The following is a 17,658-nucleotide window of genomic DNA, read 5'->3' as shown; positions in this document are numbered from 1 at the left end:
TGGAAAGGAAATTTTTGCCACAAGGTGTTGATGATTTGCTGTAAAACTCCTCATTCCCTCCTCAATCCCACTGTTCTGGAAGATGGAATCAGTCTCAGTGCTGCCCAGAGGGACACTGGGAACAGGAGCATCACCCCAGAGACAGGGGAAAGCATTTCACAGCTTTCCTGGGCACTGGTGTTAAGATCATTGCTATTAATGAGGCTTTTCTGCTTTAATTTGGACATGAGTGTTGGTGTTATTGCAACTTAACTAATAACAATTTATCAAATTACAACAAACCCTTCTGATTCTAATTAAGTGAGCTGTAAATTCTTGGCTCTGTGTTCCCCACGTGCTCCCTTCTGGCCCCAGTGAGAAAATAAGAGCAGCATTATCCCACAGGATAATTAACCCACAGGTCCTTCCAGGCACCAAACCCAGACCTCATCCCTTCTTTTCCACTTTTTTCTCCTTTATTTCCCTTCTTCTGCCACCTCCTGGAGCTGTTCTTCCCCACTTAACTCCTCTACCCTTGCAACTCCCTTCCCCATGCTGATCCTCCCACAAAGCTTTCAAAATATTTTTATTTTATTTAGAATTATACAGCATTACAGCCAAGTCTGGGACTGATTTATTGGGTGTTCCACTCTTGCTTGTGCAGTTCACCCCTGTCTTATTTCCCAATTTCCATCTTGGAAATCTGAGCTGGCAACCTGAACATGGCCTTGGCTACTTTTTTGGGAAGAGAAGAAAGCCAGATTTCTGATGGCATGAGTTATCCAAATTCCCAAATTACCCTTCATCTGAAGCTTTCCTTTACAAGCCAACATTGCAACTAACTAAATAATTTTTTTTTTTAAATATACCCATTTTAAAAGAAATAAGGACTCCAAGTTTCTTCTAAACACCAGCTCCTGATTTCCAGAGAGCAAGACACAACTTCCTCTATTCCTTGAAGAGGCAACTAGCAGAAAAATTTAATATTAATTAAATTAGCTCAACATTTAATACTAATTAAATGAGCTCACAGCTACCACAGGACACAACACCAACATCTGCATCCCCCTGTGAGCAAAACATGAGGTGGAGCCCTGCCCTAAGAGATGAGAGATGAAATATTGTGGTGACAAGAGGGGAAGCTCTTCCATTTGGACAGAGCTAATGGAAAGGCAGGGAAAAAAAGAAAGCACCAAAGATGGGAGGGGAGACAAGAATAACACTCCATCAGACATGTACAAACCTCAGTGGGCTGAGAAATTCCATTTCAAGGGAGATTTCCACAGATATGGTGACAGCTGACAGCAGGCAGATAAGCAAATGAGAGATCCCAGTAAGAGCTGCTGTCACTGTGGGGATGGTGACAGCACAGGAGATGCTGCTCCCACCAGCTGATTCACCTTCCTTTAAACAATTCCAGCCACCTCCTCTCTGCTGACCAGCTCTAGCCAGCCTCAGCCTGCTCCAGGTGAGCCAGAGCATCCTCATCCCTCGAATTTTAATCCCAAACTTACTTCTCAAACCCCAAACGTGGGTCCTTGCACACCTGGGAACAGACATGGGATGAGCAGCTCTATTTTGTTCCTATAGAGTAAATTCCAAGTGGAATTCTCAGCCCAAAACAGTCATGGGGGGTAAAAAAAAAAATAAAATATTGTGAAGATGAGAGGAGTTCCACTATTTGCACATTTTCCCGGGTGGATACAAACTGTGAAAGTGAAGACATAAGAGAACTTTATTTTTCTCTGCAAAAAAACCCTATGGCCAAAACAAGAAGGAACTTCTCTCTCTAAAGTGAACTGAAATGATTATTTAAGTAAAAGACTGACTGAAGTGTGTCTATATGTTGTTCTTAAGAAATGTGGGAGGTGGGGGGAGGAGGGAGTGATCTGGGAATCTTATTCTGAATCTCTTTTTTTTTTTTTTTTTCTGTGTTGTTAATAAATTTCCTCTTTATATCCTTTTAAGTTTTAGGCCTGCCTTGCTTTTTGCTCCTAAATCCTATCTCGAAGAGAAATTGAGTATATTAAAATTGGTTAATCTGAATTAAACCAAGACATTTTTGGGGAAGGACGTTATAGGACAGCTCATCCTGGGAGAGCAAAAAAATGCGGAAGACTTGGATTTCCAGCTGGGATCTCAGGTTCTATGAGAGGACATCTACTGGGAGTACCAAAACAACATTTTAGGTCCTTTCCAAAATCCTCAAGAGGCCCAAGAGAATGGCCAGCACAGGTAGGCAGTGGGAGAGGAGAAAATTCCAGCACAGCTCTCCCAGATCCAGGTGTGAATCTCCTCTCCCACCAGCGCTGCTCAGCAACTCCTCACTCCTCATCCCTCTCCAATTTGCTCTCTCAAATCCCTCCCTTGGCCACCCAGCCTCTCTCATCCTCCTCTCTCTTACACTCTCCTCCCAACCACTTAATTCTTTGCAGCCTGACCGCTGAATTACAGGAGTTAGTGACAGGATTAAGTGCTTAGTCTATGCAGTAATTACACAGTTATCTTAATTCCCTTTGTCCAGCGCACTTTATCACTCCCTCTACAAGGTCCTGAATTTCCCACGGACAAAGAGAGGCAGAATGGCTCATTCCATGCTCTGCAGCAGCTCCTGTGATGGGATTCCCACTCCTGGAATGAGCCCTGGGAAGAGCTCAGCTCTAAAACCCAGCGCTGAATCCGTAACAGATCTCCAGCTCCGCGCGTTAAATCCCCATCCAGGAACTCCCCCAGCTCTCACACTGTGAAACCACCATTACCAGCACTCCAGGGAGCAAAGGCACAGCTTTAAAAACTTACTTGAAGAGAGGGTTTTTGGGTCTCTGGGGTTTCTTCTTGGCGAAGAAGGCGGCGAAGTCGCGGCCGGAGCTGGCGTAGCTGAGCTGGGCCGAGGGCTCCGAGGCCGCCCGCGTGTTCTTCATGTCCAGGTACTCGGTCAGCAGCATCTGCAGGGAGGGACAGAGCTCAGCAGCTGGGCCACAACAGCACCAGCATGGCCCTGGAATGCCTGGCATGTGTATGGTTCTGTGTGGGAAAACCAGCAAAACTCAACAAAATTTTAATTGACAGGAACGCGGGTTTATTTTTATAACACGGATTTAAGAATCCTAAGGATTGGCTTGAGTTTTTTTATATTCCATAGAATGGTTTGGGCTGGGAAGGTTCTTCAAGATCATCCACTCCCACTCCTTGCCATGACCACCAGACCAGGTTGCTCCAAGCCTTGGACACTTTCAGGAATGGGGTTTTTCTGCTCCCAGATGGTTCCAAAAGGAACCTGCAAAAACTTCCCAAAAGTGATGGTTTGGAATTTTGAGAATGGTTTGGGTTGGGAGGGATCTTCAAGATCATCCACTCCCATCCCTTTCCATGACCACCAGACCAGATTGCTCCAAGCCTTGGACACTTCCAGGAATGGGGTTTTGGACCAACTTAATCTTTCCCAAGCCCCTGATGGTCCCAAAAGGAACCTGCAAAAAGTTCCCAAAAGTTCCCTAAAACAGCACCAGCCTGGCCCTGGAATGCCTGGCATGTGTATGGTTCTGTGTGGGAAAACCAGCAAAACTCAACAAAATTTTAATTGACAGGAACGCGGGTTTATTTTTATAACACGGATTTAAGAATCCTAAGGATTGGATTGAGTTTTTTTATATTCCATAGAATGGTTTGGGCTGGGAAGGTTCTTCAAGATCATCCAGTCCCACCCCTTGCCATGACCACCAGACCAGGTTGCTCCAAGCCTTGGACACTTTCAGGGACGGGGTTTTTCTGCTCCCTGATGGTTCCAAAAGGAAACATTCAAAAAGTTCCCAAAAGTGATGGTTTGGAATTTTTAGAATGGTTTGGGTTGGGAAAGTTCTTCAAGATCATCCACTCCCATCCCTTTCCATGACCACCAGACCACGTTGCTCCAAGCCTTGGACACTTCCAGGGATGGGGGTTTTGGAGCAACTTAATCTATCCCAAGCCCCTGATGGTCACAAAAGGAACCTGCAAAAAGTTCCCAAAAGTTCCCTAAAACAGCACCAGCCTGGCCCTGGAATGCCTGGCATGTGTATGGTTCTGTGTGGGAAAACCAGCAAAACTCACCAAAATTTTAATTGACAGGAACACGGGTTTATATTTAAAAATTGGATTTAAGAATCCCAAGGATTGGATTGAGTTTTTTTATATTCCATAGAATGGTTTGGGTTGAGAAGGTTCTTCAAGATCATCCACTCCCACCCCTTGCCATGACCACCAGACCAGGTTGCTCCAAGCCTTGGACACTTTCAGGAATGGGGTTTTTCTGCTCCCTGATGGTTCCAAAAGGAACCTGCAAAAACTTCCCAAAAGTGATGGTTTGGAATTTTGAGAATGGTTTGGGTTGGGAAGGATCTTCAAGATCATCCACTCCCATCCCTTTCCATGACCACCAGACCAGATTGCTCCAAGCCTTGGACACTTCCAGGAATGGGGTTTTGGAGCAACTTAATTTTCTCCAAGCCCCTGATGGTCCCAAAAGGAACCTGCAAAAAGTTCCCAAAAGTTCCCTAAAACAGCACCAGCCTGGCCCTGGAATGCCTGGCATGTGTATGGTTCTGTGTGGGAAAACCAGCAAAACTCAACAAAATTTTAATTGACAGGAACACAGATTTATTTTTAAAAAACGGATTTAAAAATCCCAAGGATTGGCTTGAGTTTTTTTATATTCCATAGAATGGTTTAGATTGGGAAGGATCTTCAAAATCATCCAGTCCCACCCCTTGACATGACCACCAAACCAGGTTTCTCCAAGCCTTGGCCACTTTCAGGGATGGGGTTTTTCTGCTCCCTGATGATTCCAAAAGAAAACATTAAAAAAGTTCCCAAAAGTGATGGTTTGGAATTTTTAGAATGGTTTGGGTTGGGAAGGTTCTTCACTTCCAGGGATTGGGATTTTTCTGCTCCAAGCCCCTGATGGTCCCAAAAAGAACCTGCAAAAAGTTCCCAAAAGTGATTTTATTTCTCCATGGGGAGAGGGTGGGTGAGCTTTATACACTGATTATAAATAGAAATAATGCTCTTAAAAACAATGGTTTGCACTAGTGAGCAGTGCAGTTAGAATACCTTGGTTTATAAATTCATTTATGTGCCTAAATAATTCCAACACATTTATATGGAGCAATAGGAAACATCCATGTGTGTGCTGAGGGTCACACATAATGGGAAATATTTTGGAAAGGTGCAAAAATTGTCTTTTAATAGCTCCCAACCCAAACATGCTTCTTTCATCACTGAAAATATGAATTCCCACAGCTGCCAGTGGAGTTTGGGATTGATTTTCCAATCCCAAATCACTCAGTGAGGGGCTGGGAGCTCCCCTACAACACAAGGATCTCCCCTCTGAAACATCTGCAGCCCAATACTTGAGATTATTTAAGGTACAGAAATAAAACCAGACTCCAATTGACTCCATTTTAATTTAGTTGTGTTTGAAGATGAAACAAAATCCCTCAAAATTGAACTTTTGTCAGTGTATTTTCAAAAGTCTGTTTATTTTCAGGAATTTTTTACCTACTCAGAGGCTGTTGGGAATGTATTCCATGTGAATAATTAGCCAGTCAAAGCCCATCAAAGAGAGTTGGAGGTAATGAAAAGAATTCATCACTCCTGTGCTGCCTAAGTTGAAACAAATTACACAGGAGTAAATATCCAAGCAAATGGAATCATGCCCCTAATTAGAAACAATTTGGGATGGCTTGGAAAAAAAAAAAAATACAAACACACAGAAAATCAGATTCCTAAACCAGCTCAATTAAAACTTTACCTGAGCACAGGCTTTGAAAATTTGTGTTTATTGGTAAAAATAATCACAGTGCTAATTTTTGACACTAATTTACCAAACCCAGTTGTATTCACCTATTTGCATTTCATCTTCTCCACTTAAATTAACAACCTGAAAATCGCCACAAAAATCTAATTAAACCCTCAAACTTAATCAAGTTGAAATAAAGAGAAAAACATCAAGCAATTTGTTCTTCCATTATGGATAAAACTTATTTATGATGGATTCCACAATTCTGGTGTCACATTATATCCAGGGATAGGGAATATTAAGTGTGAAATCCAGGACTTCAAAACCTCCAAGTTTGGGTTTGGGTTGGGAGCAGAATGAATTCTCCCTGTGGGTAACAGGTGAAACAGAGAAGCAGGAGATGAGTTTGCTCTAAGATACTCAGAAAATGCCAAAAAAATAAGAAAAATGATAGAAAAGTGCTGATTTATTCTTAATTTATTTGATTAAGCTATTTACTAGATAGGCAGGGAGGATGGGTGGATATACAGGGCTATGAAAAAGTCAGAAGTTGGCAAAACTGATTTGGATAATTATCCTCAAAATTTATGGAATTCCAGAATGGTTTGGATTGGGAGGAATCTGAAAGTTCATCCAGAGCCACCCCTGCCATGGATGGGCAGTGCCACCACTGTCCCAGGCTGCTCCAACCCCCATCCAACCTGGCCTTGGACATTCCAGGAATGTGGAAAACCTCTAAGAAGATGAAAAGAGGGAAAGAGGAATTGGGAGTTCATTTTTCAGTTAAAAAATTCAAGTGTGGCAGAAACTGGGCCAGGCAGATCAAAGCTCTTTCTGCTCCACTGCCCTGAATTCAACAGTTCCACAAATTCTTTGGGATGAAGAAATTAAGTGGAAATGTGGCTGAGAAGTGACAGGACACAGCCAAGGGGACAGGAGAGACTTCCAGAGAGGATTCAGGGAACCTCAGAGCCCTTCCAGGACCTAAAGGGGCTCCAGGAGAGCTGGAGAGGGACTGGGGACAAGGGATGGAGGGACAGGACACAGGGAATTGGGAAAGGGGAAATTGGGGAAGGAATTCCTGGCTGGGCTGGAAAATAAACCCTGTCCATTTGTTTTATGACCCAGTTAGTCAAATTGACTATGGGTAGCTTAAATAAATTTGTCACCACTGTTTGTTCCTCTGTTATTAAAATACATAAATAAACCAGCAGAACTACTGGGAAAAGATGGGGAGGAAAAAAGGACAGCTCAGATTTTGTTCCCATTTATAGAGCCCAGGCTGGATGGGGTTGGGAGCACCTGGGACAGTGAAGGTGTCCCTGCCATGGTAGGAGTGGAATGGGATGGCATTTAAGGTCCCTTCCCACCCAAAACCACTCCAGGATTCAACACAGCACATCTGGCTTCAAACTGCAGCAGAAAAATGAAATCCCTTCTGATTTTTCAGCAATATTAACTCATGGGCCAGCCTGAAAATCCTGGCAGCACTTGGAATCCAAAAACAGCCTCAAGTTTCCCTTTGTCACTGCACTCAGACATTCCTGCTGCTCCCCAGTGGCACCAGCCCCCATTTATCCCCTGTGCCTGCACAGCCCCAGTTTTCCACTTGTTCATCTGGAGGATTTTAATAAATCTCACATTTCAGTGTTAGAAGTTGTGCTCTGGCCTGTACTTCCTAAAAACCACAGCAAGACAGAACCTGAAAATCCACTTTAAAGGCACAAACCCCCCAAATATTAAAAAATATCAACTTAAAAATCAGAGAAAACAGCCCCTTCCTGCCTGTGCAAGCAAAAGGAGCTTTCCTGAAGCAGCCAAGTCAGGGAATTAAATTTGGTCCCACAACACCTGATTAGGAGTTGCTGAGGCATCAGTCAAAAACCTCCTTAGACATTAATCTAATGTGGGTGCACAGCAAGATTTATGAGGGGCTGGAAAGTTTCCCATTCATCTGGAACAAGAACTTTTGGACTTTGTGCTCTGTGGTTGAATCCTGCCATCCCTGGACTGTGTTTACATCCCTCAAACAAATAAAGCTGTCCAAAAAATGCAGGAGAACAAAGCACCCTGCACCCAGCTGCTCTTTGGGAATGGAAATTAATAGGAGGTGGTTTATTAAAAAAGCAATTATTATGGATTTGGAGGTGTAATTGAATTCCCAAATTCCAAAAGGTCAGGGCAGGGTGTGTGGCCTGACTGTCATGTGGAGCTGGTGATGCTCACTCTGCTCTGTCCTTCTCAACTACAACACTGGCACAAGGACAAATCTGCCCCTGGGACACTCCACATCCACATTTTCATTCCCTGGCTGAGCCCCAGGACAACTGGGTAGATTTTATCAAACCCTACATTGACCTGAACTAAGTATGGGCAGTAAAACACACCTGGCCAGGGTGACAGAGAAATTAATTTGGGGGTTTTTTGCAACTTTTGTGAGGTTTGAGATAGGAGGGCTGAGGTCTGAATAAACTCTGCTCTATAAATTAAAAACTTTAATTGGCATTTCACACCCTCAGTACCCTGAATTCAGGTGGAAGCTGCTCCATCACCAAACCAGTTTCAAACTGCACACCATAAACCTTGATTTTCATCATCATTCCTATCCTTGAGGGGTCCAGAAAATCCAAGGAAAACCATGAATTTTTCAAGGGTGAATGAGAATCCCAGGTAATTACTGGCCTCTCCACCTCATATTGATCAGGGACAATATCACAGAACAGATGATAGAAGATTCTATTAAAAAAGAATTAAGGGGGAATAATAGAATTCATGTGCAGCAACAGGGATTTCCAGCAGATGGTTAAAGTATTCTTAGGATGGTGACAAATTTACCTTTAAATAAACAGACAGAGATAAAGATTTATGCCCACCAAGGATGTGACAAAAGCCAAAACACCAGAAGTCAACAAAGAAATCCAGGCAGGTGCAGGATAGTGTTCAATTAGAAATTAAAAAAAATCACTGACTCTGGATTTTACAAGCTGTCAGAATTCTTAATTCCTCTTTTTATCCTCTGTATTCCAAGAGAAATACCAGATTATTCATTTTCTTTTGTTGGATGGAAACCTTATTTTCAACCTCAATTCAACCCATCACTTTTGAAACAACAGTAATTAGAAGCTGAATTAATGAAAGCACATGAAAAGTGTTTTTCCAGAGAAGCTGTGGCTGCCCCTGGATCCCTGGAGGTGTCCAAGGATGGGGCTGGGAGCAGCTGAGGTTGAAACTGGGTGATCTTTAAGGTCCTTTCCAACCCCAATCATTCCAGGATTCTTTAAATGTGGCTTTAAATGCTAATTAAATTTAAATTCTTTAAATTTTGCTTCAAACCTTATGCAGATTGAATGGACCTGAATTTTTCTTGGCTCACATTCCTGTGGAAAATGATTAGAGAAGGTTTATAAATTGTCATGTTTGGGGAGAAAAATGGCAAACATTAAAGTGAACAGAGAAAATCCCATCTCCTGTTAGTGCTTTTTATTCTGATTTTCACTAATATAACCCATGTACTGTAAGGATTTCTATGCCAGCAGAGGAAAATTTCTACTTCTAGAGAAAGTAAAGGAAGTCTTGATCTACAGGATTGTTGTGTAAAGTTGACTGGAAAATTTGGGGATATTAAAGGTAATGGGTATTAATCAGTTCACTGGAAATGGCTGTAAAAATCAGAGATGGAATACTAAATCAAACCCTGACAAACCAAGAAATCAGGGAAAAGAGGTGGAAAGCACCCAAGAGCAGCCTGGAAATTCTGGAAAGTCTGGAAAAACAGGAATTCCATGAGGGCAGCAGGAGCTCAGGCTCCTTAGCTGAGAGAGGAGCAGCTTTGGGGTGACTGGAGCAGCACAAAACACAGAACACAAATTCCCTGATGGGTTTTTGTTAGAAATCCAGAGGCTGGAATGTGGTGAAGGGTTAGGCACAAACTTCCAGTGCAGAATTAAGCAGGGATGTCACAGGCTCCAATTTTTCGCTGTCACTGACTCCTCCTTCCCCCAGTTAGGACTGGATGCTTTCCTAAAGCACAGGCTCTCTGTCAAATGGGAATTAATTCCAAAAATCCCATGGTTTGTCTCACAAAGGGATCAGGTGAGGAGATCCTAAGAGCTCTGTGTCCTCTGGGGATTTGAACAAAGCAGCTGCAGCACTCACAGAATGATTTTGGGTTGGAAGGGACCTTAAAGCTGCTCTCATTCCACCCCTGCCACTCTCCCAGGCTGCTCCAGCCTGGCCTTGGACATTTCCAGGGATCCAGGGGCAGCCACAGCTCCTCTGGAATTCCATTCCAGCTCCTCCCCACCCTCCCAGCCAGGAATTCCTTCCCAAAATCCCACCTAACCCTGCTTTCCTCCAGCTTAAAGCCACCCAGTGCCAACTCTGAGGCTCCTGCACGAAGGAACCATCATCACTGGAACTCTGCACTTTTATCTGGTTCTTATTTCCAGTTGATGCAAAAAAATAAACCAGCAGCTGATAAGGTTTGTGTTTGGGGAATGGCTTTGTGACAGTGAAAACTCACCCACACCTGACCTTGGTACCCAGCAAGAATGAAACTCCAGCTGAAGTCTGAGAGGGAAAAACCCACAGAAATGACCCCCAGGGGATCTGAGGATGTCTCTGGCATTTTGGTGTCCAACACCAGCCACTGGCAGCAAGATTTATTTGCAGTTTAATGCTTTGGTACCCTGGACAGAGGCACAAACAATGAGCTGTGCCAGCATCTGAGAAAACTTTGGAATTGCATTTCACTGGGACCAAGCAGGAGGATCAGAAGCTGAAAAGCACAAGAGAGATTTCCTAATGGGATTTCAATGAGAAAAGCTGGTTTAAAACACAACAGCAGATTCCAATTATCCAAAATCCTGAGGTTCAGTGGGAACAGCAAACACTGAGGGAAGGCACAACATTCCTGAGAGATTCTGGTACCAGCCACAGGTGATTCCAGGGGCAAGGAAAGCAACTGCAAAGGAATCCTGAGAGGAAAAAAAACTGTGACCTGCACTTCTGGTAAACACAGGAAAGAGGCATCATTCCTGAGAATTGAATTGGGGATGGAACCAGATGATCTTCCACATCCTTTCCAACCCAAACTCTTTGTGATTCCAAGCTCTGGAGACAGAATTGTTTACAAAGTGCCAGAACCAAACAAGAAAAGTTTGGTGAGGCAGCAATCTGTAGCTAATTACCCAGTAATCTGCTGTATCAAAAGTCTTGATGATTAAAATGCTCTGAACTTCCTGTGTCAGTTTTATCACATGGAGAACATGGGCTGAGCACACACCTGGGAAACACACCACAGGGGGAAGAAAGAACAGAACTTAAATTTTTAGGGGCTCTGAACACCTGTAATGCTGCTCAACCTGCTTTATCTAATCTTCTTGTTGCTCCTTCAGTTAAATTCATTTAACTGAAACATAATAATAAAATCCCTTCCAGAATTAATTCTTTAAAGGCACCTCAGAAATTCCATTCCTGTACAAGAAGAATTCCTTTTTTTATTATTTTTGAGAAAGAATAAAAAAAATCCCTCCTGAACTCTGTAGATAATACTATCAATGCTGCTCATTATCAATGTTAATTGTGAATTACTGCAGACCTGGGAACTTTCATCTCCCTCCAGGGAGGGAGGAAAGGAAGGAACAAACCTTGAAAAGAAAATTTTCACCCAAACTGCCACAGCAGCTCCCAAGAAAGGGACCCTGGCTCAGGAACAAGTGCCAGTCTGAGGATTCAGATGGAACTGATTTACTTGGCTTTTAAGTGGATATTTTTTAATATTTGTGCCTTTAAAGTGGATTTTCAGGTTCTGTCTTGCTGTGGTTTTTAGGAAGTACAGGCCAGAGCACAACTTCTAACACTGAAATGTGAGATTTATTAAAATCCTCCAGATGAACAAGTGGAAAACTGGGGCTGTGCAGGCACAGGGGATAAATGGGGGCTGGTGCCACTGGGGAGCAGCAGGAATCTCTGAGTGCAGTGACAAAGGGAAACTTGAGGCTGTTTTTGGATTCCAAGTGCTGCCAGGATTTTCAGGCTGGCCCATGAGTTAATATTGCTGAAAAATCAGAAGGGATTTCATTTTTCTGCTGCAGTTTGAAGCCAGATGTGCTGTGTTGAATCCTGGAGTGGTTTTGGGTGGGAAGGGACCTTAAATGCCATCTCATTCCACTCCTGCCATGGCAGGGACACCTTCACTGTCCCAGGTGCTCCCAGCCCCATCCAGCCTGGGCTCTAGAAATGGGAACAAAATCTGAGCTGTCATTTTTCCTCCCCATCTTTTCCCAGTAGTTCTGCTGGTTTATTTATGTATTTTAATAACAGAGGAACAAACAGTGGTGACAAATTTATTTAAGCTACCCATAGTCAATTTGACTAACTGGGTCATAAAACAAATGGACAGGGTTTATTTTTCTCCAGGCACCTCAGCTGTTCTGCACACACAGATTACAGTGGCAGAAATGATCTGAGTAACAAGGCCACTTCCTCATTTTGGTATCAGGCTCTTGGCACCCAAACAAAACACAAAACAAATAAAGAAAAATAAATCCTTTTGGAGTTTTTGACAAGTGAAGCCAGCCAGCTTCAATAGCTTGTAATTGCTACGATTTTGATGACCAAATAAAAACATCTTTTTGTGTGTGTGTATGTGTTTTTTTTATGTCTGGAAATCCATTCACACACAAGGAGAGGATATTAGGAAGGAATTCCTGGTTGGGAGGTTGGGAAAGGGCTGGGATGGATTTCCCATAGCAGCTGTAGCTGCCCCTGGATCCCTGGAATGTCCATGGCCAAGCTGGACAAGGTTTGGAGCATCCTGGGACAGTGGAAAATGTGGAATGAGATTATTTTTAAAGTCCTTTCCAACCCAAACCATTCCATGATTTACAATGCTAGTCCAGGTGTCCCTTTAGCACATGGTCCTGATGTGAGTGATAAGTTGGTGAAATAAATCTGGTCCAGTTATGATCCAAATGCACCCTAAAATGCACCAAAACAATCAACTTGATCAGAAAGCTGCAATTTCCACCTGCTTTGCAGATGACACAAAATAAATCATTTCCCTGAAGGATTAAAAATCCCCTTCTCAGTTTGACTGGACTTCCTTTTGTTCATGCAGCACACAAAAAGGTCAAGGAGGAGTGGAAGAGTTGAACAGGTAATTGAGTGCAGATTTCTGCTCTGCAATTATAATTTAGCCAAGCTCCAGTGGCTCTGCACAATTTGGAGGTGGGGAAGAACACAGCTAGAAATTTCTAAGTGAAGTAAAGCTAAACATTTTTGAATCACAAAGAAAAGGTATACACTCATGTCTAGTGCCTGCCACACATCCACCTTTCAGGGAAAAATTAATGCACAGCAAAAACCCACCTGAAGAGAAAATCCAGAAAGAGAGGGGCAAAAGTTAAAAAAAATAAAAAAATAAAAAGGCAGCATGTTGCTTAAATACCAACCATGTTCAGTGCTGGGTAATGCAGCACACTTTGTGTTTTCTATGCCTTCAACTAATTGCTGAAGACATCCTGCTCCAGTGTGGATGGTAACAGTAGTGTGCCCTCAGTCTTCATTAAATGCCAGCTCTTAATAACAGACTCCACAAGGGCTTTAATTGCATTTAGCTGCAGCTTTCTGAACTTTAAAAGTTGTTAATCAGATTTCTATGGAAATGGAATGACGAGTAAAGGTTAAGTACAGGTTTCTGAAATTTCAGCAGTTGAAGATGTATTGCCCTTAACAGCAAAGAGAAACTACCAACCTTGACAGGAACTAAACATCTTAATTAAATACTCACAAGTACAGTACTTATTTCAGTGTGAAGTTCTATTTTCAAATGTCAAACTTAATCAGGCACTTGACAAAATCATGTGATATCCCTCCAGCACATGGGAACAGAAATACCTGGGGATCCTTCCCTCAGGAAACACCTGCACATCTCCCAGTGCTCAGCTCATCCCCAACACCAGCAATTTTGAGTTTTATGGCTCTGAAAGAGCAGGATTCCAGGGGAGAAATAGGATCTCCCATTTTTCAGCGTGTCAGCTCTCCCTGCTCACTCCATTTATCCCTGGAACAAGCCTCATGCTGCCAAACAAACAGAAGGGTCCTCATAAATCTGACTTGCAGAGATTTATACCCCTCCAGGGTACAGCCCATCAATTAGCACCAGTCAAAAGTACACAAACTTCTCCAGCAGGAGGAAATTTAGTGTGTCTGCACTGGGCTTTGGTGCCAGACATACTGAGAGCTGCTGCTTGCTGCTCTCAGCTCCAGCCCTGAGCCACCCACGATGCTCCCAGAGAGGAGTTCAAGCCCTGGGCTCCCTCCTCGTGCTGATAATTGACTGGATTTGCACATTTATAACCTCCAGACCTGCTAGAACCAATATAAAAACTGGATATGGCTCTCAGACAATAGTCCAAGCCCTGTTTTAAACTTGGGTTAAGATTTTTTCTCGTCAAGCAGGATTCCAGTCTCTGATTTCAACTCCCTGGCAGGGATATGAGGATTTTGTTATTATCAGTCTGTGCATCCTGCCCTTCCCTGCAGGGCTGCCCAGCAGCCACAAACAGCTGAGGGATCCATCACAGGATGCTTTATGCCTAAATATTGTAAAATAAGTATTTTGTTCAAATCCTAATCTGAGAGAAGAGATTAGCTGGGATTAGCTCAAAGGCTGAGCAAGGGATTTGAAGGGCAGAGACTTGGAATAGCAAACAGTGAGAAAAGGGATAAATAGGGAGAAAATAGTGAGAAAGGTGTAAGGACAATGGAAGTTAATTAAAGTGAGTAAGAGAACTACAGAGCCACCAGTTGCTTCATCTTCCTGCAGATCAATTAAAAATCAGAGTGACTTTAAAAAAGAAGGATGAGCAGGGAAACTTCCAGCCCAGGAAACTTCCATCCACCTCTCATAATCTGCTGCTGTAACAGGAGACATCACCCAAAAAGTGATTTACAAACTGGTGTGAAGGAGGAAATGTGGGGTAAAAAAAGAAAATCTGCTATAGTTCAACTCAGGGTTTTTGCCTCTTTATCTATGAAAGGCTTTCAAACAGATGAAACAGGAAGGACTGTGATGCTGCATTTAAAAAAATCCTACATTTGGTGGATTCCTATTTCATCTCTTGCATGTCAGAATGGACTTTCAGATCTCACCCTTCTCAGATTTAAGACCCTGGCACCCACCATCCCCCTTTACCAAGCACCAGACCAACCCCAAATTCTTTCCTGACCCCCTTTAAACGCACACTGGCATTTTCTAATTGACCAAACCCTCTAAGATCCAACCACACCTGAACTTACAGCTGTGGCCCAGAAGCCAAGCACCTAAAAGAGAGACACAGCCCCAAAAATTAGTGGCATGAAGAGTTCCTACAAAAGAGCAGTGGAATTCCAGGGCAGGAATGGAGGTTTCTGTTCAGTGCCACCAAGAGGTTGATGAAAGGGCACGTTCCCCTTTGACACCAGCCCAGCAGCCACCATTTCAAGCCCAGCTTTAAGGCCACTGGGGCCTTTGAAATGAGAGCAGAGCTACAGAACCTCTTTGTCAAAACCTACAATACCCATGGCTTTATATTCATCCCCTTCCCAAACGGGTGGAAGTTGTAGCAGTGCTGGCAGCACTTTGGTTTTGGAGGTTTAAAATCACATTTTAACAAGGAAAGTGCCCCTGAGCTTGTTCTAGAAATACCTATTTCTGTAAGGCTTCAGGGTCTTTGACATTATTCCAAATACTGTGATGCCAGAGGGGGGAGCTCACAGCATAGACAAGATTCCCATTTTCAGGCTTGGTGGGAAAAAAAAAAACCTCAATAAAAATGTCCAGCTGTTTACAGCTGCTGTGCATGAGGTATTCCAGCTTTTAAAGCATCCATCAGGATTGCTCCCTTCTGCCTTTTATGCTGCTCTCTAAAGGTGCAGCACCAAAATGCCACAGTTAAGCAGATTATAATGTTTGTGAACATGTTCCATTCCAGCAGATCTCTGAATGCCTTTCTGCATCAGGGAGCCTTTTCCTCCCCCTTTCATCAGCTTATCAAATGAAGCTCAACACTACCAGCTCCATCTAATGATACCAGGGGCCTTGTAATAGGATTAGGAAAAACACCATCATTAGTTTCAAGGAGCAATGTGACCTTCAAGACACTTCTGACTCCTTTAAAGGGATGGAGTAGGAACAATGAAATGAATTCCCACATAGGGACAAGGAATGGACAGGGAGAAGCAAAAGGGTTTCAATTCCCAAATAAAGATTATCTTTCCTCCTCTATTAATGGCAGGTAAAACAGCCAATTGATTATCAGCATGAAACTGGAAATGAGAAGGAAAAGCAGAGCTGGGGGTGTTCACCTGGAGAAGGATTTAGGGAAACCTCAGAACCCCTTGCAGGGCTTAAAGGAGCTCCAGGAGAGATGGAGAGGGACTGGGGACAAGGGATGGAGGGACAGGACACAGGGAATTGGGAAAGGGGAGATTGGGGCAGGAATTGCTGGCTGGGCTGGAATTCCCACCCTGAGCCCCCATCCGGAAATTCTGAATCCCCCTCTTAATTTCCAAAGCACTCTCCAGCCCTGAGAACACTCTGTGCCCTCTAGACCACATTGGGTTTGGCAAGTTTTCCAATCATTTTAGATAAAATTGCTGCAGCCAGAGCTGCACCCATCACTTCTGTCCACCCAGAAGAGATGCTGGAATCACTCTGTGGCTCCCAGTACCCATCCCAGCCACACACATCACTGTTCCCTTCAGGAAAAACAGTTCCTCAGATTGCCAAAAGGAAGTGGAAATGCAGGAGAGACAGGAATCCACTTTAAAGCTAAATGCCTCACACAAAAAAAACCCCAAAACCCCCTCCTCTCTGTATTTTTATAGGATTTAAACAATGTATTGGTGCTGCTGCTCAGAAGGAGCCTCTCCTGAACAGCACCCTGGCATCTCCACCCTGCCTTTCACTGCAGAACCTCTGCCCTTGTTTGAGATGTGAGTTCACCCAGATTGTCCCCAACAGGAATCCCAGAGCCTGCTCCTTCCTGCTGAAATTCCACCTCCTCCTGAGGCCACACACTCAGTTTTTAATGATGATATTCTTTGCTTGCACTGCAATTGCATGAGAGAGTTGGGGGCTGGTTTGGTTTGAAAATTGAAGGAAAAGAGGTAAAATGTATATTGTCAGCAACTCATCTGGGCCAGAAGGCTGGATATTTGAATTCAGGTTCCAGCATCCCTGAATATTCATTTTCTTGGTATGTGGCACTGAACAACAAAGAGAGGGAGAGAAATGGATAATTCCAAACAAAACTGACCCTGCCTGGGACAGGAGCAGGAAAACAGAGTGTGTGTTTAACAGCCCAGCCCTTAGAGAACACAAACCCTGCACTGGCAGCCAGCCCCAGGGGCAGGGTCATGCAGAATTCCTTGGAATGTGTGTGCCACTGGCAGGGGAATGCCACAGGGTGGAGCCAGGATAAAGCAGATGGCTCAGCAGCCATTCCTGCTCTCTGCCAGGTTTCCAACCATCCAAAAGCTGCCACTAGCACAGCAAATTCCATCCTTTGAGATCCAACCACTCCCCCTGCACCAGCTCCCTCCTGCTCTCGAAATTTCAGAGGTTAAAAGTGCATTTATTTACTCAGGATGTTGCACAGACATCACCCATCACTTCAGGCTACCACAGTTATTTAAAAAAACCCTTCTTGCATCCCTTGTAACTCAAAAAAAAAAAAAATCAAGAGGACTGTCAGTACATCAGTTTACATGTCCAGCTTTGTCACGGTACATTTAACATATATAAATATAACTTTAGGAAAAAAAGCTAATTACTACATGGCTGCAAACCATGAGCAAGAATTAGAAGAGACAAACCTACATTAACTTGTCTCCATTTCAGATAATTACTTGTGAGG

At 43.4% G+C, this 17,658-nt stretch overlaps 1 protein-coding gene across 1 annotated transcript in view; it reads right to left on the bottom strand.

Annotated features, from left to right (window-relative positions):
* Nucleotides 1-17,658, bottom strand: part of EXOC4 (exocyst complex component 4) — a 287,466-nt gene that overhangs the window by 200,363 nt on the left and 69,445 nt on the right. Inside the window, exon 8 of the mRNA XM_079303974.1 lies at nucleotides 2,779-2,924. Within this exon, the coding sequence (XP_079160100.1) occupies nucleotides 2,779-2,924 (146 nt within the window). The remainder of the gene's footprint in view (nucleotides 1-2,778; nucleotides 2,925-17,658) is intronic.

The sequence above is a fragment of the Erithacus rubecula genome (assembly GCF_903797595.1).
Source record: "Erithacus rubecula genome assembly, chromosome: 4".
Lineage (NCBI taxonomy): Eukaryota > Metazoa > Chordata > Aves > Passeriformes > Muscicapidae > Erithacus > Erithacus rubecula.
The sequence above is the reverse complement of the archived record's forward strand: the minus strand, read 5'-3'. Positions and strand labels throughout refer to the sequence as shown.